The sequence below is a fragment of the Halichoeres trimaculatus genome, unplaced genomic scaffold (assembly GCF_033239565.1).
Source record: "Halichoeres trimaculatus isolate MK-OKI-2021-1 unplaced genomic scaffold, fHalTri1.1 fHalTri1_scaffold_14, whole genome shotgun sequence".
Lineage (NCBI taxonomy): Eukaryota > Metazoa > Chordata > Actinopteri > Labriformes > Labridae > Halichoeres > Halichoeres trimaculatus.
This window is the reverse complement of record NW_027437192.1, coordinates 34,405,412-34,428,690: the sequence shown is the minus strand read 5'-3', so window position 1 is coordinate 34,428,690 and position 23,279 is coordinate 34,405,412. Positions and strand designations below refer to the sequence as shown.

General features: G+C 44.3%; 1 protein-coding gene across 2 annotated transcripts in view; it reads left to right on the top strand.

Moving 5' to 3' along the window:
* The window catches only part of abcf1 (ATP-binding cassette, sub-family F (GCN20), member 1), a 50,048-nt gene extending 26,969 nt beyond the window's left edge, over nucleotides 1-23,079 (top strand). Inside the window, exons 14-26 of one of the 2 annotated variants that reach the window (XM_074687343.1) lie at nucleotides 2,555-2,694; nucleotides 2,797-2,945; nucleotides 3,034-3,117; nucleotides 4,750-4,874; nucleotides 18,050-18,162; nucleotides 18,249-18,423; nucleotides 18,512-18,586; nucleotides 18,752-18,822; nucleotides 19,138-19,170; nucleotides 20,232-20,400; nucleotides 20,558-20,622; nucleotides 21,070-21,142; nucleotides 22,482-23,079. In XM_074687343.1, the coding sequence (XP_074543444.1) occupies nucleotides 2,555-2,694; nucleotides 2,797-2,945; nucleotides 3,034-3,117; nucleotides 4,750-4,874; nucleotides 18,050-18,162; nucleotides 18,249-18,423; nucleotides 18,512-18,586; nucleotides 18,752-18,822; nucleotides 19,138-19,170; nucleotides 20,232-20,400; nucleotides 20,558-20,622; nucleotides 21,070-21,142; nucleotides 22,482-22,648 (1,439 nt within the window). In that variant the 3' untranslated portion in view covers nucleotides 22,649-23,079. The remainder of the gene's footprint in view (nucleotides 1-2,554; nucleotides 2,695-2,796; nucleotides 2,946-3,033; nucleotides 3,118-4,749; nucleotides 4,875-18,049; nucleotides 18,163-18,248; nucleotides 18,424-18,511; nucleotides 18,587-18,751; nucleotides 18,823-19,137; nucleotides 19,171-20,231; nucleotides 20,401-20,557; nucleotides 20,623-21,069; nucleotides 21,143-22,481) is intronic. The other variant, XM_074687342.1, reaches the window with a different exon arrangement.
* Nucleotides 23,080-23,279: the final 200 nt, after the last annotated feature.

Genomic DNA, 23,279 nt, shown 5'->3' with positions numbered 1-23,279 from the left:
TCTGTAAGCGACCTCGTCACCATCCTGGATGAGACCGATGATGGTGGTGTCGTCCGCAAACTTCAGGAGTTTCACAGAGGGGTCCCCTGAGGTGCAGTCATTAGTGTAGAGGGAGAAGAGCAGTGGGGAGAGCACACACCCCTGGGGGGCGCTGGTGTTGACTGTCCGTGTGCTGGATGTGATGGACCCCAGCCTCACCTGCTGGGTCCTGCCAGTCAGGAAGCTGGAGATCCAGACAGGTGGGGGCTGGCACAGAGAGGTGGGAAAGCTTGTGGTGGAGGATGTCAGGGATGATGGTGTTGAACACCGAGCTGAAGTCCACAAACAGGATCCTCACGTATGTCCCTGCAGAGTCCAAGTGCTGTAGGATGTGATGCAGTCCCATGTTGACTGCATCCTCAGCTGACCTGTTTGCGCGGTAGGCAAACTGCAGGGGGTCCAGCAGGGGTCCTGTGATGTCCTTCAGGTGTCCAGGGGGGCAAGTAGTCCTTTGTTGATGGGATGAGTGGGGGGTGTGAAGGAGTCTCTTTCGAACCTGGTGTAGAACAGATTCAGCTCCTCAGCCAGTTGGTGGTTCTCCACAGGGTGGGGGATGGTCTTTTGTAGTTGACGGCCTCCTGAAGGCCCCTCCACACCGACGCAGGATCGTTAGCTGAGAATTGTCTTCTCAGCTTCTTAGGCCCCATTTACATGACGCCGAAAACGGTAGATTCCGCAAACACTTAGTTGCGTTTTGGCCTTTCGTTTAGATGAGACCACATTGCGTTTTCAGTGAAAACATAAACTTTTGAAAACACTCCCCAGAGTGGAAAGATCTGAATCCGCTCCTCCATCCAGCTTCGTGTAAACACAGAGCGGAGCGTCTCAGGGTGAAACGCTGACATCACCTCATGCGCACTCGCAGTTTCAGGTGAAGGCTCCGCGCTCAGCCACATTTACAGTTGAGCCATTCCAGTCCAGTAGGTGGCGGTAATGCGCGTTATGGTTGGATTCCCGACCGTCTCACACAACAAAACGGCAGAAAAAGAAAGAACAGAAGAAGTAACTTCTCCTCCTGGAGTCGTATGAATACGGATCGTTTCACGCCGTCCTCATGGAGACGCGGGTGGCTTTTGGAAACGCAAAGGAAGAATCTTTGCGGGAGTCTCCATGTAAACGGGGCCTCAGAGTAGCTCCTCTTAGCTGCTCTGATCTCCTTTGTCAGCGTGTTCCTGGCCTGCTTGTTCAGGAGCCTGTCCCCACTTCTGTAGGCCTCCTCCTTGGCCTGGCGGAGGTGCCTCAGGTTCCCAGTAAACCAAGGTTTGTTGTTACTGTATGTGCGAAAGGTCTTGGTTTGCACACACAGGTCCTCACAAAAACTGATGTAAGATGTCACAGTGTCACAAAGTCCATGAATGTCTGTGGCTGCACCTTCAAAGACGCTCCAATCTGTGCAGTCAAAACAGGCCTGGAGCTCCTGCCTTGACTCGTCCATCCACTTCTTCACTGATTTTACTACAGGCTTTGCAGATTTTAATTTCTGCCTGTAGGTAGGAATAAGGTGGATCAGACAGTGATCAGAGAGTCCTAAAGCTGCACGGGGAACAGAGCGATATGAGTCCTTTATTGTGGTGTAGCAATGGTCGCGAATATTTGTGTCCCTGCTGGGACACGTGACGTGCTGTATGTATTTTCGGAGTTCATGGCTGAGGTTTGCTCTCAGTTTATCCATCTTGTTTGACAGAGAGCGGACGTTGGCCAGGTGGATAGACAGGAGCGCAGTGCGTAATCCCTGCTGCCTCAGTTTCACGAGCGCACCTGCTCGCTTTCCCCGCCGGCGTCTGTAAACTCCATACAGAGCTGCTGCTTCTCCAACCAAAACATCTGTAAAATTCTCTGGTTCAGTGAAGACTGAACACCCTGCACTTCCTTAAACATTCTTCAAATCCTACACATCCCAACCATTTTAATATCCCACACATTTTTACCATCCTACACATTTTAACATCCTACACATTCAACACATCCTAATTGCTCTTCCAGATCCTACACATTTTTCACATGCTACACACCCTTGAAATGACTGGACTAGCCTTTTTAGGGGTCATCAGATGATCTGTTCCATCTGGTTTTTCTCTTGAACTACAATGATTTTTATTGACAACTCTATCCATTCACACACCAATGAGCAACAGGGGGCGCTATTTGGGGCTCAGTGTCCTGCTAAAGGACAACTCAGCATGTGGCTTTAGGTCCTGGGATCGAACCCTCAACCTTGATTGAGAACAATGATCTGACCACTGAGCCTCTAAGCCTACATCTCTGGCCAATAAAGGGCTGTGACGCTTCTTTCTGTTGCATCCTTCCTGACTTAAAATTTAACAGTTTGACCCATGCCCAAGCAGGCAGGGGGCACTCTCAAAATTCTGGCTCATTTTCAAAAAGCTGTCATGTCATCATGTTCCAGTCTAGTCACTGTGAAGGCATGAAATATCTCTCTGTCTCTCCCTTCTGGTGTTTCTGTCTCTGTCCCTGTGTTTCTCACTCTGTCCCCCTGATGTCTTGCTGTGAGTAGAGGTGGTGGCTGATGACACTCCAGCGGTGCAGGCCGTGTTGAAGGCAGACACTCGTCGTCTGAAGCTGCTGGAGGAGGAGAGGCAGTTGCAGGCTCTTCTGGAGAAAGGAGAGGACAGTGTGGCAGAGAGGCTAGATAAGGTCTGTATGTGTCTTTGACCAGGGAGAGCTGTTCAATAACTTTACACTCACTTTGCGGTACAAGTGTACTCTGTTTTTAACCTGTCTCTTTGTGGCCTCCAGGTGTATGAGGAGCTGAGGGCCATTGGAGCTGCAGCAGCAGAAGCCAAAGCTCGCAGGATCTTGGCCGGTCTGTCATTCACCCCGGAGATGCAGAACAGACCCACCAAGAGGTTTTCTGGAGGATGGAGGATGAGGGTGTCTCTGGCCAGGTACAGCTGCAGACAGGACCACCCGGTGTCATACCATGAGCCTGATTAAGGCTAATATTTTCACTTTCTCACCTGGACTCCCCATCAGGGCTCTCTTCATGGAGCCAACTCTGCTGATGCTGGATGAGCCCACCAACCACCTGGACCTGAACGCTGTCATCTGGCTCAACAAGTAAGCCCCACATAAATGACCTCTGACCTCACAACAGGACTGCTTGTCATAAAGGCCTTTTTAAAGGGCTGTAATAAGACCTCTGAGAGAGGGCAGTAATTAAGGGCTGTAATAAAGACCCCTGAAAGAGCCAGTAATAAAGACCTCTAATAGAGGCCAGTAATATAGGGCTGGAATATAGATCTCTGACAGAGGCCAGTAATATAGGCTAGTAATAAAGACCTCTGATAGAGGCCATTAACATAAGGCTGGAATATAGATCTCTGATAGAGGCCAGTAATTAAGGTCTCTTATAAAGACCCCTGGTAGAGGCCAGTAATAGAGGGCTGCAATAAGGACCCCTGAAAAAGGCCAGTAATAAAGGCCTGTTATAAATATCTTTGATAGAGGCTAGTGATAGAGACCTCTGATAGAGGCCATTAATAAAGGGCTATTATAAAGACCTCTAATAGAGGCCAGTAATTAAAGGGCAACTCCGTTTTTTTGACACCTGGACCTTATTTATAGGTGTGTGCATGCTCGTTTACTCACTCAGACAAACATCGTGCAGCTCGGAGTCCTTCAGAAGTTATTTAGATCCAACTGATTTTAGCCGCACTTAGCGGGGGCCACGGCAAGGGAGCTTCAGCGGGACATAATCTCTGCAAAATCACTCATTTCGTCTATATTTTTACATCCATCGCCAGTGTTATCATAAAGTCAGCTCGTCTACCGTCTTCAGGTGGGTCAGCTGACCCAGAGCTGACCTGGTAAACAAACGTTTGACGGTTGTCCTTACCAGTTTGAGCCTGAGTACACGGATGAAGAGCTCCATGAAAGAAGGATGCAGAGGGAGAGAGACGAAGAGCTGGCTCGAGAACAACAAACAGGAGCACGTCCATGACTCAATGTGAACTGGTGGTGCGTTTGTGGACAGTGTTCGCCAATGGCAACAGAAGAGGAGCGTGTTTGTGATAACACTGGCGATGGATGTAAAAATATAGCCGAAATGAGCGATTTTGCAGAGATTATGTTCCGCGCTGAAGCTCCCTTGCCTTGGCCCCAGCTAAGTGCGGCTAAAATCAGCTGGATCTAAATAACTTCTGAAGGACTCCGAGCTGCACGATGTTTGTCTGAGTGAGTATATGAGCATGCACACACCTATAAATAAGGTCCAGGTGTAAAAAAACCGGAGTTGCTCTTTAAGGCTTGTGAAGCCCTGTTTCCACCAAGCAGACCAGTTCGGTTCGTCTTGGTCCAGCACGCATTTTGTGGCATTTCCACTGACTTATCAGGCTTAACTGTACCAAACCGAGCCAAACAGTACTTAACCAACCTGGATTCTTGATGGAAACGCAGCTTTATAAATACCTCTGATAGGGGCTACTCATAGAGGGCTGTAACAAAGACCTCTGATAGAGGCCAGTAATAAAGGGCTGCAATTAAGACCTTTCATAGAAGCCAGTAATTGAGGGCTGTGATGAAGACCTCTGATAGAGGCCAGTAAAAAGGACTGTAACTATGTTCTGAGGAGTGGAGGACAGAGCCTAGCCATCTGGCTCATAGACATCAAAGGGGTCACTCCCCTCATTGTTTCACACTTAAACCCCTGATTTGCTGAAGTGTGTTATATGGTGTTTTTGTGTGTAACAGCTATCTACAGGGCTGGAAAAAAACTCTGCTCATAGTTTCTCACGATCAAAGTTTCCTCGACGACGTTTGTACGGACATTATCCACTTAGACAACCAGAAGCTCTACTACTACAGAGGGAACTACTGTAAGTCTGTCACTCTGTGTGTCCATCACTCTGTTTCTATCACTGTCTGTCACTCTGTTTCCATCACTCTGTTTCCATCAGTCTGTCACTCTGTTTCTACCACTGTCTGTCACTCTGTTTCCATCACTCTGTTTCCATCAGTCTGTCACTCTGTTTCCATCACTGTCTGTCACTCTGTTTCTATCACTGTATGTCACTCTGTTTCTATCACTGTCAGTCACTCTGTTTCTATCACTGTATGTCACTCTGTTTCTATCACTGTCAGTCACTCTGTTTCCATCACTGTATGTCACTCTGTTTCTATCACTGTCTGTCACTCTGTTTCTATCACTGTCATTCACTCTGTTTCTATCACTGTCAGTCACTCTTTTTCTATCACTGTCTGTCACTCTGTTTCTATCACTCTGTTTCTATCACTGTCTGTCACTCTGTTTCTATCACTGTCTGTCACTCTGTTTCTATCACTGTCTGTCACTCTGTTTTTATCACTGTCTGTCACTCTGTTTCTACTACTGTCTGTCACTCTGTTTCTATCACTGTCTGTCACTCTGTTTCTATCACTGTCAGTCACTCTGTTTCTATCACTGTCTGTCACTCTGTTTCTACCACTGTCTGTCACTCTGTTTCTATCACTGTCAGTCACTCTGTTTCTACTACTGTCTATCACTCTGTTTCTATCACTCTGTTTCTACCACTGTCAGTCACTCTGTTTCCATCACTGTCTGTCACTCTGTTTCTACTACTGTCTGTCACTCTGTTTCTATCACTGTCTGTCACTCTGTTTCCATCACTGTCTGTCACTCTGTTTCTACCACTGTCAGTCACTCTGTTTCTATCACTGTCAGTCACTCTTTTTCTATCACTGTCTGTCACTCTGTTTCTATCACTCTGTTTCTATCACTGTCTGTCACTCTGTTTCTATCACTGTCTGTCACTCTGTTTCTATCACTGTCTGTCACTCTGTTTTTATCACTGTCTGTCACTCTGTTTCTACTACTGTCTGTCACTCTGTTTCTATCACTGTCTGTCACTCTGTTTCTATCACTGTCAGTCACTCTGTTTCTATCACTGTCTGTCACTCTGTTTCTACCACTGTCTGTCACTCTGTTTCTATCACTGTCAGTCACTCTGTTTCTACTACTGTCTATCACTCTGTTTCTATCACTCTGTTTCTACCACTGTCAGTCACTCTGTTTCCATCACTGTCTGTCACTCTGTTTCTACTACTGTCTGTCACTCTGTTTCTATCACTGTCTGTCACTCTGTTTCCATCACTGTCTGTCACTCTGTTTCTACCACTGTCAGTCACTCTGTTTCTATCACTGTCTGTCACTCTGTTTCTATCACTGTCTGTCACTCTGTTTCTATCACTGTCTGTCACTCTGTTTCTACCACTGTCTGTCACTCTGTTTCTATCACTGTCTGTCACTCTGTTTCTACTACTGTCTATCACTCTGTTTCTATCACTCTGTTTCTACCACTGTCAGTCACTCTGTTTCCATCACTGTCTGTCACTCTGTTTCTACTACTGTCTGTCACTCTGTTTCTATCACTGTCTGTCACTCTGTTTCCATCACTGTCTGTCACTCTGTTTCTACCACTGTCAGTCACTCTGTTTCTATCACTGTCTGTCACTCTGTTTCTATCACTGTCTGTCACTCTGTTTCTATCACTGTCTGTCACTCTGTTTCCATCACTGTATGTCACTCTGTTTCTATCACTGTCTGTCACTCTGTTTCTATCACTGTCATTCACTCTGTTTCTATCACTGTCAGTCACTCTTTTTCTATCACTGTCTGTCACTCTGTTTCTATCACTCTGTTTCTATCACTGTCTGTCACTCTGTTTCTATCACTGTCTGTCACTCTGTTTCTATCACTGTCTGTCACTCTGTTTTTATCACTGTCTGTCACTCTGTTTCTACTACTGTCTGTCACTCTGTTTCTATCACTGTCTGTCACTCTGTTTCTATCACTGTCAGTCACTCTGTTTCTATCACTGTCTGTCACTCTGTTTCTACCACTGTCTGTCACTCTGTTTCTATCACTGTCAGTCACTCTGTTTCTACTACTGTCTATCACTCTGTTTCTATCACTCTGTTTCTACCACTGTCAGTCACTCTGTTTCCATCACTGTCTGTCACTGTTTCTACTACTGTCTGTCACTCTGTTTCTATCACTGTCTGTCACTCTGTTTCCATCACTGTCTGTCACTCTGTTTCTACCACTGTCAGTCACTCTGTTTCTATCACTGTCAGTCACTCTTTTTCTATCACTGTCTGTCACTCTGTTTCTATCACTCTGTTTCTATCACTGTCTGTCACTCTGTTTCTATCACTGTCTGTCACTCTGTTTCTATCACTGTCTGTCACTCTGTTTTTATCACTGTCTGTCACTCTGTTTCTACTACTGTCTGTCACTCTGTTTCTATCACTGTCTGTCACTCTGTTTCTATCACTGTCAGTCACTCTGTTTCTATCACTGTCTGTCACTCTGTTTCTACCACTGTCTGTCACTCTGTTTCTATCACTGTCTGTCACTCTGTTTCTATCACTGTCTGTCACTCTGTTTTTATCACTGTCTGTCACTCTGTTTCTACCACTGTCAGTCACTCTGTTTCTATCACTGTCAGTCACTCTTTTTCTATCACTGTCTGTCACTCTGTTTCTATCACTGTCTGTCACTCTGTTTCTATCACTGTCTGTCACTCTGTTTCCATCACTGTCTGTCACTCTGTTTCTACCACTGTCAGTCACTCTGTTTCTATCACTGTCAGTCACTCTTTTTCTATCACTGTCTGTCACTCTGTTTCTATCACTCTGTTTCTATCACTGTCTGTCACTCTGTTTCTATCACTGTCTGTCACTCTGTTTCTATCACTGTCTGTCACTCTGTTTTTATCACTGTCTGTCACTCTGTTTCTACTACTGTCTGTCACTCTGTTTCTATCACTGTCTGTCACTCTGTTTCTATCACTGTCAGTCACTCTGTTTCTATCACTGTCTGTCACTCTGTTTCTACCACTGTCTGTCACTCTGTTTCTATCACTGTCTGTCACTCTGTTTCTATCACTGTCTGTCACTCTGTTTTTATCACTGTCTGTCACTCTGTTTCTACTACTGTCTGTCACTCTGTTTCTATCACTGTCTGTCACTCTGTTTCTATCACTGTCAGTCACTCTGTTTCTATCACTGTCTGTCACTCTGTTTCTACCACTGTCTGTCACTCTGTTTCTATCACTGTCAGTCACTCTGTTTCTACTACTGTCTATCACTCTGTTTCTATCACTCTGTTTCTATCACTGTCTGTCACTCTGTTTCTATCACTGTCAGTCACTCTGTTTCTATCACTGTCTGTCACTCTGTTTCTACCACTGTCTGTCACTCTGTTTCTATCACTGTCTGTCACTCTGTTTCTATCACTGTCTGTCACTCTGTTTTTATCACTGTCTGTCACTCTGTTTCTACTACTGTCTGTCACTCTGTTTCTATCACTGTCTGTCACTCTGTTTCTATCACTGTCAGTCACTCTGTTTCTATCACTGTCTGTCACTCTGTTTCTACCACTGTCTGTCACTCTGTTTCTATCACTGTCTGTCACTCTGTTTCTATCACTGTCTGTCACTCTGTTTTTATCACTGTCTGTCACTCTGTTTCTATCACTGTCAGTCACTCTGTTTCTATCACTGTCTGTCACTCTGTTTCTACCACTGTCTGTCACTCTGTTTCTATCACTGTCTGTCACTCTGTTTCTATCACTGTCTGTCACTCTGTTTTTATCACTGTCTGTCACTCTGTTTCTACCACTGTCAGTCACTCTGTTTCTATCACTGTCAGTCACTCTGTTTCTACCACTGTCTGTCACTCTGTTTCTATCACTGTCTGTCACTCTGTTTCTATCACTGTCTGTCACTCTGTTTCCATCACTGTCTGTCACTCTGTTTCTACCACTGTCAGTCACTCTGTTTCTATCACTGTCAGTCACTCTTTTTCTATCACTGTCTGTCACTCTGTTTCTATCACTCTGTTTCTATCACTGTCTGTCACTCTGTTTCTATCACTGTCTGTCACTCTGTTTCTATCACTGTCTGTCACTCTGTTTTTATCACTGTCTGTCACTCTGTTTCTACTACTGTCTGTCACTCTGTTTCTATCACTGTCTGTCACTCTGTTTCTATCACTGTCAGTCACTCTGTTTCTATCACTGTCTGTCACTCTGTTTCTACCACTGTCTGTCACTCTGTTTCTATCACTGTCTGTCACTCTGTTTCTATCACTGTCTGTCACTCTGTTTTTATCACTGTCTGTCACTCTGTTTCTACTACTGTCTGTCACTCTGTTTCTATCACTGTCTGTCACTCTGTTTCTATCACTGTCAGTCACTCTGTTTCTATCACTGTCTGTCACTCTGTTTCTACCACTGTCTGTCACTCTGTTTCTATCACTGTCAGTCACTCTGTTTCTACTACTGTCTATCACTCTGTTTCTATCACTCTGTTTCTACCACTGTCAGTCACTCTGTTTCCATCACTGTCTGTCACTCTGTTTCTACTACTGTCTGTCACTCTGTTTCTATCACTGTCTGTCACTCTGTTTCCATCACTGTCTGTCACTCTGTTTCTACCACTGTCAGTCACTCTGTTTCTATCACTGTCTGTCACTCTGTTTCTATCACTGTCTGTCACTCTGTTTCTATCACTGTCTGTCACTCTGTTTCTACCACTGTCTGTCACTCTGTTTCTATCACTGTCTGTCACTCTGTTTCTACTACTGTCTATCACTCTGTTTCTATCACTCTGTTTCTACCACTGTCAGTCACTCTGTTTCCATCACTGTCTGTCACTCTGTTTCTACTACTGTCTGTCACTCTGTTTCTATCACTGTCTGTCACTCTGTTTCCATCACTGTCTGTCACTCTGTTTCTACCACTGTCAGTCACTCTGTTTCTATCACTGTCTGTCACTCTGTTTCTATCACTGTCTGTCACTCTGTTTCTATCACTGTCTGTCACTCTGTTTCCATCACTGTATGTCACTCTGTTTCTATCACTGTCTGTCACTCTGTTTCTATCACTGTCATTCACTCTGTTTCTATCACTGTCAGTCACTCTTTTTCTATCACTGTCTGTCACTCTGTTTCTATCACTCTGTTTCTATCACTGTCTGTCACTCTGTTTCTATCACTGTCTGTCACTCTGTTTCTATCACTGTCTGTCACTCTGTTTTTATCACTGTCTGTCACTCTGTTTCTACTACTGTCTGTCACTCTGTTTCTATCACTGTCTGTCACTCTGTTTCTATCACTGTCAGTCACTCTGTTTCTATCACTGTCTGTCACTCTGTTTCTACCACTGTCTGTCACTCTGTTTCTATCACTGTCAGTCACTCTGTTTCTACTACTGTCTATCACTCTGTTTCTATCACTCTGTTTCTACCACTGTCAGTCACTCTGTTTCCATCACTGTCTGTCACTGTTTCTACTACTGTCTGTCACTCTGTTTCTATCACTGTCTGTCACTCTGTTTCCATCACTGTCTGTCACTCTGTTTCTACCACTGTCAGTCACTCTGTTTCTATCACTGTCAGTCACTCTTTTTCTATCACTGTCTGTCACTCTGTTTCTATCACTCTGTTTCTATCACTGTCTGTCACTCTGTTTCTATCACTGTCTGTCACTCTGTTTCTATCACTGTCTGTCACTCTGTTTTTATCACTGTCTGTCACTCTGTTTCTACTACTGTCTGTCACTCTGTTTCTATCACTGTCTGTCACTCTGTTTCTATCACTGTCAGTCACTCTGTTTCTATCACTGTCTGTCACTCTGTTTCTACCACTGTCTGTCACTCTGTTTCTATCACTGTCAGTCACTCTGTTTCTACTACTGTCTATCACTCTGTTTCTATCACTCTGTTTCTACCACTGTCAGTCACTCTGTTTCCATCACTGTCTGTCACTCTGTTTCTACTACTGTCTGTCACTCTGTTTCTATCACTGTCTGTCACTCTGTTTCCATCACTGTCTGTCACTCTGTTTCTACCACTGTCAGTCACTCTGTTTCTATCACTGTCTGTCACTCTGTTTCTATCACTGTCTGTCACTCTGTTTCTATCACTGTCTGTCACTCTGTTTCTACCACTGTCTGTCACTCTGTTTCTATCACTGTCTGTCACTCTGTTTCTATCACTCTGTTTCTACCACTGTCAGTCACTCTGTTTCCATCACTGTCTGTCACTCTGTTTCTACTACTGTCTGTCACTCTGTTTCTATCACTGTCTGTCACTCTGTTTCCATCACTGTCTGTCACTCTGTTTCTACCACTGTCAGTCACTCTGTTTCTATCACTGTCTGTCACTCTGTTTCTATCACTGTCTGTCACTCTGTTTCTATCACTGTCTGTCACTCTGTTTCTATCACTGTCTGTCACTCTGTTTCTATCACTGTCTGTCACTCTGTTTCTATCACTGTCTGTCACTCTGTTTCTATCACTGTCTGTCACTCTGTTTCTATCACTGTCTGTCACTCTGTTTCTATCAATGTCTGTCACTCTGTTTCTATCACTGTCTGTCAATCTGTTTCTATCACTGTCTGTCACTCTGTTTTCATCACTGTCTGTCACTCTGTTTCTATCACTGTCTGTCACTCTGTTTCTACCACTGTCTGTCACTCTGTTTCTATCACTGTCTGTCACTCTGTTTCTACTACTGTCTATCACTCTGTTTCTATCACTCTGTTTCTACCACTGTCAGTCACTCTGTTTCCATCACTGTCTGTCACTCTGTTTCTACTACTGTCTGTCACTCTGTTTCTATCACTGTCTGTCACTCTGTTTCCATCACTGTCTGTCACTCTGTTTCTACCACTGTCAGTCACTCTGTTTCTATCACTGTCTGTCACTCTGTTTCTATCACTGTCTGTCACTCTGTTTCCATCACTGTCAGTCACTCTGTTTCTATCACTGTCTGTCACTCTGTTTCTATCACTGTCTGTCACTCTGTTTCTATCACTGTCTGTCACTCTGTTTCTATCACTGTCTGTCACTCTGTTTCCATCACTGTCTGTCACTCTGTTTCCATCACTGTCTGTCAATCTGTTTCTATCACTGTCTGTCACTCTGTTTCTACCACTGTCTGTCACTCTGTTTCTATCACTGTCTGTCACTCTGTTTCTATCACTGTCTGTCACTCTGTTTCCATCACTGTCTGTCACTCTGTTTCTATCACTGTCTGTCGCTCTGTTTCTATCACTGTCAGTTACTCTGTTTCCATCACTGTCTGTAACTCTGTTTCTATCCTTGTCAGTCACTCTGTTTCTATCACTGTCTGTCACTGTGTTTCTATCACTGTCAGTGACTCTGTTTCTATCACTGTCTGTCACTCTGTTTCTATCACTGTCTGTTACTCTGTTTCTATCACTCTGTTTCTATCACTGTCTGTCACTCTGTTTCTATCACTCTGTTTCTATCACTGTCTGTCACTCTGTTTCTATCACTGTCTGTCACTCTGTTTCTACCACTGTCTGTCACTCTGTTTCCATCACTGTCTGTCACTCTGTTTCCATCACTGTCTGTCACTCTGTTTCTATCACTGTCTGTCACTCTGTTTCCATCAGTCTGTCACTCTGTTTCTACCACTGTCTGTCACTCTGTTTCTATCACTGTCTGTCACTCTGTTTCTATCACTGTCTGTCACTCTGTTTCTACCACTGTCTGTCACTCTGTTTCCATCACTGTCTGTCACTCTGTTTCCATCACTGTCTGTCACTCTGTTTCTATCACTGTCTGTCACTCTGTTTCTACCACTGTCTGTCACTCTGTTTCCATCAGTCTGTCACTCTGTTTCTACCACTGTCTGTCACTCTGTTTCTGTCACTCTGTTTCTATCACTGTCTGTCACTCTGTTTCTATCACTGTCTGTCACTCTGTTTCTATCACTGTCTGTCACTCTGTTTCTATCACTGTCTGTCACTCTGTTTCTATCACTGTCTGTCACTCTGTTTCTACCACTGTCTGTCACTCTGTTTCTACCACTGTCTGTCACTCTGTTTCTATCACTGTCTGTCACTCTGTTTCTACCACTGTCTGTCACTCTGTTTCTACCACTGTCTGTCACTCTGTTTCCATCACTGTCTGTCACTCTGTTTCTACCACTGTCTGTTACTCTGTTTCTACCACTGTCTGTTACTCTGTTTCTACCACTGTCTGTCACTCTGTTTCTATCACTCTGTTTCTATCACTGTCAGTCACTCTGTTTCCATCACTGTCTGTCACTCTGTTTCTTTCACTGTCTGTCACTCTGTTTCTATCACTGTCTGTCACTCTGTTTCTATCATTGTTAGTCACTCTGTTTCTATAACTCTGTTTCTACCACTGTCTGTCACTCTGTTTCTACCACTGTCTGTCACTCTGTTTCTTTCACCGTCTGTCACTCTGTTTCTATCACTGTCTGTTACTCTGTTTCTATCACTCTGTTTCTACCACTGTCTGTCACTCTGTTTCTATCACTCTGTTTCTATCACTGTCAGTCACTCTGTTTCCATCACTGTATGTCACTCTGTTTCTACCACTGTACGTTACTCTGTTTCTATCACTGTCTGTCACTCTGTTTCTATCACTGTCTGTCACTCTGTTTCTATCACTGTCTGTCACTCTGTTTCTATCACTGTCAGTCACTCTGTTTCTATCACTGTCTGTCACTCTGTTTCTACCACTGTCTGTCACTCTGTTTCTATCACTGTCTGTCACTCTGTTTCTATCACTGTCTGTCACTTTGTTTCTATCACTGTCTGTCACTCTGTTTCTATCACTGTCTGTCACTCTGTTTCTACCACTGTCTGTCACTCTGTTTCTATCACTGTCTGTCACTTTGTTTCTATCACTGTCTGTCACTCTGTTTCTATCACTGTCTGTCACTCTGTTTCTATCAATGTCTTTCACTCTGTTTCTATCACTGTCTGTCAATCTGTTTCTATCACTGTCTGTCACTCTGTTTCTACCACTGTCTGTCACTCTGTTTCTATCACTGTCTGTCACTCTGTTTCCATCACTGTCTGTCACTCTGTTTCTATCACTGTCTGTCGCTCTGTTTCTATCACTGTCAGTTACTCTGTTTCCATCACTGTCTGTCACTCTGTTTCTATCCTTGTCAGTCACTCTGTTTCTATCACTGTCTGTCACTCTGTTTCTATCACTGTCAGTGACTCTGTTTCTATCACTCTGTTTCTATCACTGTCTGTCACTCTGTTTCTATCACTGTCAGTGACTCTGTTTCTATCACTGTCTGTCACTCTGTTTCTATCACTGTCTGTTACTCTGTTTCTATCACTCTGTTTCTATCACTGTCTGTCACTCTGTTTCTATCACTCTGTTTCTATCACTGTCTGTCACTCTGTTTCTATCACTGTCTGTCACTCTGTTTCTACCACTGTCTGTCACTCTGTTTCTATCACTGTCTGTCACTCTGTTTCCATCACTGTCTGTCACTCTGTTTCTATCACTGTCTGTCACTCTGTTTCTACCACTGTCTGTCACTCTGTTTCTATCACTGTCTGTCACTCTGTTTCTACCACTGTCTGTCACTCTGTTTCCATCAGTCTGTCACTCTGTTTCTACCACTGTCTGTCACTCTGTTTCTGTCACTCTGTTTCTATCACTGTCTGTCACTCTGTTTCTATCACTGTCTGTCACTCTGTTTCTATCACTGTCTGTCACACTGTTTCTATCACTGTCTGTCACTCTGTTTCTATCACTGTCTGTCACTCTGTTTCTATCACTGTCTGTCACTCTGTTTCTACCACTGTATGTCACTCTGTTTCTATCACTGTCTGTCACTCTGTTTCTACCAGTCTGTCACTCTGTTTCTATCACTGTCTGTCACTCTGTTTCTATCACTGTCTGTCACTCTGTTTCTACCACTGTCTGTTACTCTGTTTCTACCACTGTCTGTCACTTTGTTTCTATCACTCTGTTTCTATCACTGTCAGTCACTCTGTTTCCATCACTGTCTGTCACTCTGTTTCTTTCACTGTCTGTCACTCTGTTTCTATCACTGTCTGTCACTCTGTTTCTATCATTGTCAGTCACTCTGTTTCTATCACTGTCTGTCACTCTGTTTCTTTCACTGTCTGTTACTCTGTTTCTACCACTGTCTGTCACTCTGTTTCTATCACTCTGTTTCTATCACTGTCAGTCACTCTGTTTCTATCACTGTATGTCACTCTGTTTCTACCACTGTACGTTACTCTGTTTCTATCACTCTGTTTCTATCACTCTCTGTCACTCTGTTTCTATCATTTTTCAGTCACTCTGTTTCTACCACTGTCTGTCACTCTTTTTCCATCACTGTCTGTCACTCTGTTTCTACCACTGTCTGTCACTCTGTTTCTACCACTGTCTGTGACTCTGTTTCTATCACTGTCTGTCACTCTGTTTCTATCACTCTGTTTCTATCACTGTCTCTCACTCTGTTTCTATCACTGTCTGTCACTCTGTTTCCATCACTGTCTGTCACTCTGTTTCCATCACTGTCTGTCACTCTGTTTCTATCACTGTCAGTGACTCTGTTTCTATCACTGTCAGTCACTCTGTTTCTATCACTGTCTGTTACTCTGTTTCTATCACTCTGTTTCTATCACTGTCAGCTGTTTCTATCACTGTCTGTCGCTCTGTTTCTATCACTGTCTTTCACTCTGTTTCTATCACTGTCTGTCACTCTGTTTCTATCACTGTCTGTCACTCTGTTTCCATCACTGTCTGTCACTCTGTTTCTACTACTGGCTGTCACTGTGTTTCTATCACTGTCTGTCACTCTTTTTCTACCACTGTCAGTCACTCTGTTTCTACCACTGTCAGTCACTCTGTTTCTACCACTGTCAGTCACTCTGTTTCTATCACTGTCAGTCACTCTGTTTCTATCACTGTATGTCACTCTTTTTCTATCACTGTCTGTCACTCTGTTTCTATCACTGTCTGTCACTCTGTTTCTATCACTGTCTGTCACTCTGTTTCCATCACTGTCTGTCACTCTGTTTCCATCACTGTCAGTCACTCTTTTTCTATCACTGTCTGTCACTCTGTTTCCATCACTCTGTTTCTATCACTGTCAGTCACTCTGTTTCTATCACTGTCTGTCACTCTGTTTCTATCACTGTCAGTCACTCTGTTTCTACCACTGTCTGTCACTCTGTTTCTATCACTGTCTGTCACTCTGTTTCTATCACTCTGTTTCTACCACTGTCTGTCACTCTGTTTCTATCACTCTGTTTCTATCACTGTCTGTCACTCTGTTTCTATCACTGTCTGTCACTCTGTTTCTATCACTGTCAGTCACTCTGTTTCTACCACTGTCAGTCACTCTGTTTCTATCACTGTCAGTCACTCTGTTTCTACCACTGTCTGTCACTCTGTTTCTACCACTGTCTGTCACTCTGTTTCTATCACTGTCTGTCACTCTGTTTCTATCACTGTCAGTTACTCTGTTTCCATCACTGTCAGTCACTCTGTTTCTATCACTGTCAGTCACTCTGTTTCTATCACTGTCTGTCACTCTGTTTCTATCACTGTCTGTCACTCTGTTTCTATCACTCTGTTTCTACCACTGTCTGTCACTCTGTTTCTATCACTCTGTTTCTATCACTGTCTGTCACTCTGTTTCTATCACTGTCTGTCACTCTGTTTCTATCACTGTCAGTCACTCTGTTTCTATCACTGTCAGTCACTCTGTGTCTACCACTGTCAGTCACTCTGTTTCTATCACTGTCTGTCACTCTGTTTCTACCACTGTCTGTCACTCTGTTTCTACCACTGTCTGTTACTCTGATTCTACCACTGTCTGTCACTCTGTTTCTATCACTCTGTTTCTATCACTGTCTGTCACTCTGTTTCTATCACTGTCTGTCACTCTGTTTTTACCACCGTCTGTCACTCTGTTTCTATCACTGTCTGTCACTCTGTTTCTATCACTGTATGTCACTCTTTTTCTATCACTGTCTGTCACTCTGTTTCTATCACTGTCAGTCACTCTGTTTCCATCACTGCATGTCACTCTATTTCTATCACTGTCTGTCACTCTGTTTCTATCACTCTGTTTCTATCACTGTCAGTCACTCTGTTTCTACCACTGTATGTCACTCTGTTTCTATCACTGTCTGTCACTCTGTTTCTATCACTGTCTGTCACTCTGTTTCCATCACTGTCTGTCACTCTGTTTCTATCACTCTGTTTCTACCACTGTCTGTCACCCTGTTTCTATCACTCTGTTTCTATCACTGTCTGTCACTCTGTTTCTATCACTGTCTGTCACTCTGTTTCCATTACTGTCAGTCACTCTGTTTCTATCACTGTCTGTCACTCTGTTTCTACCACTGTCTGTCACTCTGTTTCTATCACTGTCTGTCACTCTGTTTCTACCACTGTCTGTCACTCTGTTTCTACCACTGTCTGTCACTCTGTTTCTACCACCGTCTGTCACTCTGTTTCTACCACCGTCTGTCACTCTGTTTTTATCACTGTCTGTCACTCTGTTTCTATCACTGTATGTCACTCTTTTTCTATCACTGTCTGTCACTCTGTTTCTATCACTGTCTGTCACTCTGTTTCTATCACTGTATGTCACTCTTTTTCTATCACTGTCTGTCACTCTGTTTCTATCACTGTCAGTCACTCTGTTTCTATCACTGCATGTCACTCTGTTTCTATCACTGTCTGTCACTCTGTTTCTATCACTCTGTTTCTATCACTGTCTGTCACTCTGTTTCTATCACTGTCTGTCACTCTGTTTCTATCACTGTCTGTCACTCTGTTTTTATCACTGTCTGTCACTCTGTCTCCATCACTCTGTTTCTATCACTGTCTGTCACATTGCCTCAACCATTGTGCCAGGTTTTGTTTGTTAGTGAGTGGTTATCTTAATGTGTTTTTGTTGTTTTTACATGTGTTGTGTTTTTTGTTTTTGTTGTTCATGTTGTTGTTCCTAAATGTTGACACTTTGTTTGTTTGACCTTTTTCCAATGTCTCCCTAGTGTGTAAATACTGTGTGTATTGTTTTCTCCACAGTGTGTAAACATTCTCTGTGTTTTTTGTTTTTTTCTCAGTGTGTAAACATTGTATGTTTGTTTCTTTCTACACTGTGTGTTGTTGCTATCTCAGTGTGTAAACACTCAGTGTGTGTTGTTGTTGCCTTCAGTGACCTTCAAGAAGATGTACGTCCAGAAGCAGAAGGAGCTCCAGAAACAGTACGATAAACAGGAGAAGAAGCTGAAGGAGCTGAAGGCTGGGGGCAAGTCCACCAAACAGGCTGTGAGTCACCTCCCTTCCTCCCACCCTCCATCCCACTCTCCCTCTTCCTTAAACCAAGCATCAATACGTGTCCTTTCCTCCATCAGGAGAAGCAGACCAAAGAGGCTCTCACCAGGAAGCAGCAGAAAGGGAAGAAGAAAGTGGGTCAGGAGGAAGAGAGTCAGGAGGCCACTGAGCTGCTCAAGAGACCCAAAGAGTACACCGTCAAGTTCACCTTCCCCAACCCACCTCCTCTGTCCCCTCCAATCCTGGGCCTGCACAGTAGGAACAACCGCACTCACACCCACCCACCCACCCACCCACCCATATGTCACCTGTTTTAAACCCCTGATTTCTCCCTCTCCCCCAGGTGTGGACTTTGCATATGACACTCAGAAACCGCTCTTCAAAAACGTGGACTTTGGAATAGATATGGACTCCAGGAGTGAGTATGAGTACCCTTTTAGCTTGGCATTACACTCTGAGCTTAAAAAAATGTTTGCCTAAAAAATAAAGGTATCATGGCATCCCCTGTATCCTGGGTCCTAGCAGCTTTCAGTCTGTATCAGTCTTAGTGGATCAGTTTTCTGACCCGGGTCTCTCTCCTCAGTCTGTATCGTGGGTCCTAACGGTGTGGGGAAGAGTACCCTGCTGCTGCTGCTGACGGGGAAACTGAACCCTGTGAGTGTGAACAGGTTTAGACTTTAACACACACCTGATCCTTGACATCAACATAACACAGATCTAAGCTCACTGTGTGTGTGTGTGTGTGTGTGTGTGTGTGTGTGTGTGTGTGTGTGTGTGTGTGTGTGTGTGTGTGTGTGTGTGTGTGTGTGTGTGTGTGTGTGTGTGTGTGTGTGTGTGTGTGTGTGTGTGTGTGTGTGTGTGTGTGCGTGCGTGCGTGCGTGCGTGCGTGCGTGCGTGTGTGTGTGTGCGCGCGTGCGTGCATGCATCTGTGTGTGCGCGTGCGTGTGTGTGTGTGCGTGTGTGTTACAGACTAAAGGAGAGATGAGGAAGAACCATCGTCTGGTGAGTGTTACTCTGACTAAAGAAATGCAAACAGTCAGTCTGAGCCCACTAATCTAAGACTAGCAGCATGTTCAGTTGTTAAATGGAACCGTTGGTCCTAGCATTCTGTTTTGGAACTTCCCATTTGGCTGCAGCATAAGCCGCTTGAACAACTGCAAATACTCGTCCAGTTAACTAATTACACCATGAAAGAGACGCAGGTGCAGAGTACGTCATAAAAAACTTATTAAACAAACTCGAACTGCGCATGTCTACCATTCATAGACAGCAATAAACCTGGCAAGCAGTAACGGTGTGACTGAGAGAAAATCAAGAAAACCATTTTTCAGCAGAAGAAATGGAGATTTGATTACAGCAATCTACAAACAGCTGTTATCAGTGAGTCAGTTAGCCAAACAAAGAGAAAGTTGGGCGATCTTGAACAGAGTTAATGTGTGTGGCGTTGCTGAGCACACAGTAGAAAACCTCAACAATAAACTCATCAATATGAAAGCTGCTTTGCAGAAAAAGGGCCGCAGCGATGCCCCAGTACCTCGATGAATAACTCTTACAGCAGTTAATGAACTCTAGCATTTCACCACACATCTTAAAGGACCCAAGACACATAAAAGCGTCTATCAAGCAAACCAAACTTGTAAAACTGACAGCAGCGAGCCTTGCAGGTTTGAGACTTGGATTGCCCCTCTTATTTCATCTGTTCACTGAAAAATGTTGTGTCTCCTAACTCTAAATTTGCTATATGGCTACACATCGCCACCTTTCCAAAGGATTTTCCACTGTCTTTGCATATCTAGTCCCAAATGGTAACGCATTGCACAATGTCTGCCTTTTGACAGCTGAACAGGCGCCGTAATCCTGCCATTAGCACCAGTAATGGTGGGGTCTACCTCCATTAAATTTAACTCTCTTTTGGGCTGTTAACCTGACTCATACCACTGTCAACTTTTTTTCCCTGTTAGCACTATAAGTCACCTTTCCTCGCTAATGGCTGGGCATGCATACAGTCCCAGGTCATCCCATTCATCTCACACTCTGCTCTGTGTCTGTTTGTGTATGAACAGAAAGTGGGCTTCTTTAACCAGCAGTATGCAGACCAGCTGAACATGGAGGAGACAGCCACAGAGTACCTGATGAGAAACTTTAACCTGCCCTATCAAGACGGCAGGAAGTGCCTGGGCAGGTTTGGACTGGAAAGCCATGCCCACACCATCCAGATCTCCAAGCTGTCAGGTGAGATCAACTAAACACATGATGACCACCATGTCAGACCCTCAGGTGTCTGGTCTGATCAAACCCCAGGACGGTGGATCTGAGACCAGGGACGTGAGCAGAACAGGTTCAGGTGATCTAAGGGTTCATGTGTTCTCTGACTGTGTTTTTTTCTCAGGTGGTCAGAAAGCTCGAGTGGTGTTCGCTGAGCTTTCCTGTCGTCAGCCTGATGTTCTGATTCTGGTGAGAAACCCTTGAAGGTCTGACTTAATTATCATGGCCTAGGTTAAAGAAAAACTTGAAGGACGGTTTAATTAAGGTCGACAGGGAGGTTCAAGGAAATGTTAAGGAGACTTTAAAGGAAAGTTTGGGGGAGGGTTTAAGAAAAGTTTGAAGGAAGGTTTAAGGAGAGTTTAAGGAAGGTTTAAGAAAGTCTGAAGGAAGGTTTAGCGAGAGTTTAAGTAAGGTTTAAGAAAGGTTTAAGAAAAGTTTGAAGGAAGGTTTAAGAATAGTTAAAGGAAGGTTTAAGGTAATTTCAAAGGAAAACCAAACTGCCAAACTGTTAATGTCATAAAATGTTAGTAAATGTTATCATTAGGTTAAGAAAAGATAACAGGCTTTTAATGACTGGTAATAACCTCTGGTTCTTCTGTGTGGGTCCTCTGGGTGTGATTCTTCTTCTGTGCACAGGATGAACCCACCAATAACCTGGACATCGAGTCCATTGATGCTCTGGCAGAGGCCATCAACGAATACAAAGGAGGTGAGAGGCCTGCCCGAGGGACACTACACTCACGGGCTACTTTATTAGGTAGACCTTGGTAGTACTGGCTTGGACCCCCTTTTTCCCTTCTGAACTGCCTTAATCCTTGGTGGCATAGATTCAACAAGGTACTGGAAACATTCCTCGGAGAGTTTGGTCCATATTGACATGATAGCATCACACAGTTGCTGCAGATTTGTCGGCTGAACATCCATGATGAGAATCTCCCGTTCCACCACATCCCAAAGGTGCTCTATTGGACTGAGATCTGGGGACTGTGGAGGACATTTGAGTACAGGAAACTCATTGTCATGTTGAAGAGATGATTCCAGCTTTATGACATGGAGCGTTATCCTGCTGGAAGTAGCCATCAGAAGATGGGTACACTGTGCTCATAAAGGGATGGACATGGTCAGCAACAATACTCAGGGAGGCTGTGGACTTTAAACCATGCTCAGTTGGTACTAAGGGGCCCAAAGTGAGCCAAGAAAATATCCCCCACACCATTACACCAGCAGCAGCCTGAACCGTTGATACAAGGCAGGATGGATCCATGCTTTCATGTTGTTGACGCCAAATTCTGACCCTACCATCTGAATGTGGAGCAGAAATCCAGACTCATCAGACCAGACAACGTTTTTCCAATCTCCTAATGTCCAGTTTTGGTGTTGCTGTGTGAATTGTAGCCTCAGTTTCCTGTTCTTAGCTGACAGGAGGGTCACCCGGTGTGGTCTTCTGCTGCTGTAGCCCATCTGCCTCAAGGTTGGATGTGTTGTGTGTTCAGAGATGCTCTTCTGCAGACCTCGGTTGTAACCAGTAGTTATTTGAGTTACTGTTGCCTTTCTATCAGCTCCAACCAGTCTGTCCATTCTCCTCTGACCCCAGGCATCAACAAGGCATTCTGCCCCACAGAACTGCTGCTCACTGGATATGTTATCTTTTTGGGACCATTCTCTGTAAACCCTAGAGATGGTTGTTGGTTAAAATCCCAGTAGATCAGCAGTTTCTGAAATACTCAGACCAGCCTGTCTGGCACCAACAACCATGCCCCATTCAAAATCCCTTAAATCACCTTTCTTCTCCATTCTGATGCTCGGTTTGAACTGCAGATCGTCTTGACCACATCTACATGCCTGAATGCATTGAGTTGCTGCCATGTGATTGGCTGATTAGAAATTTGCGTTAACAAGCAGTTGGATAGGTGTGCTGAATAAAATGGCCGGTGTGTGTATGCTCCACTGCAACTCCTGTATTACCTGTCTGTCTCTCTGACGCCCTGTCTGTCCCTTTAACGGTCTGTCTCTCTCTAACGTCGTCTATGTGTTTGTGTGTCTTCCAGCGGTGATCATAGTGAGCCATGATGCTCGGCTCATCACAGAGACCCAGTGTCAGCTGTGGGTGGTGGAGGACCGCTCCATCAACCAGATCGATGGGGACTTTGACGACTACAAGAGGGAGGTCCTGGAGTCCCTGGGAGAGACCATGGTCAACAAGGTCAACCCCTAATCCCCTCTCCAGGGATCTGGTTCAGACCCTCTTCTTCTGACAAGGACTCACAGCATGTTTCTCTGTTAAATCATAAAACCTGGATCTGGCCTCTGTGTTCTGGAGTCAGTCAGGTTCTGATGTGTTTAAACACAGAGAGAGGATTGGCACTAAACCTGAACCAGTACTTAATAAAAATTGAATCAACAGCTGATCCAGTTGGTTTATTCACACGCACCAACCTGGAGCCTGTACTTCAGAGCTGGTTTAACACATTCAGGATATCTTGATTAGCTGGGCTGACTGAACCAGACATTCTCAGTCCTGATTAGAGGTACTGTGAAGCTGGACATCTACTCAGGACCCTACAGAGCGGCCTTCTTTACGCTGAAGGAGCAGACACTTATTCTTCAGAAACACAGAGTACTCACACACATCATCCAGGACTAAAAGCAACACTGCTGCAGCAAATTCCAGAAAGGAGTACTAGCAGGAAGTTACTGAATCTTTTAATGAGTAAATTCACAAGATTGATCAAAATTAAATGATCAGACAGTATGAACAGACAGCACTCTGATCACTCAGTTTGACTTTATTACAGCACAGACGTTGGGGTCGAGCTCTTCCTCAGTGTCTTCCCTTTGTTTTAGAT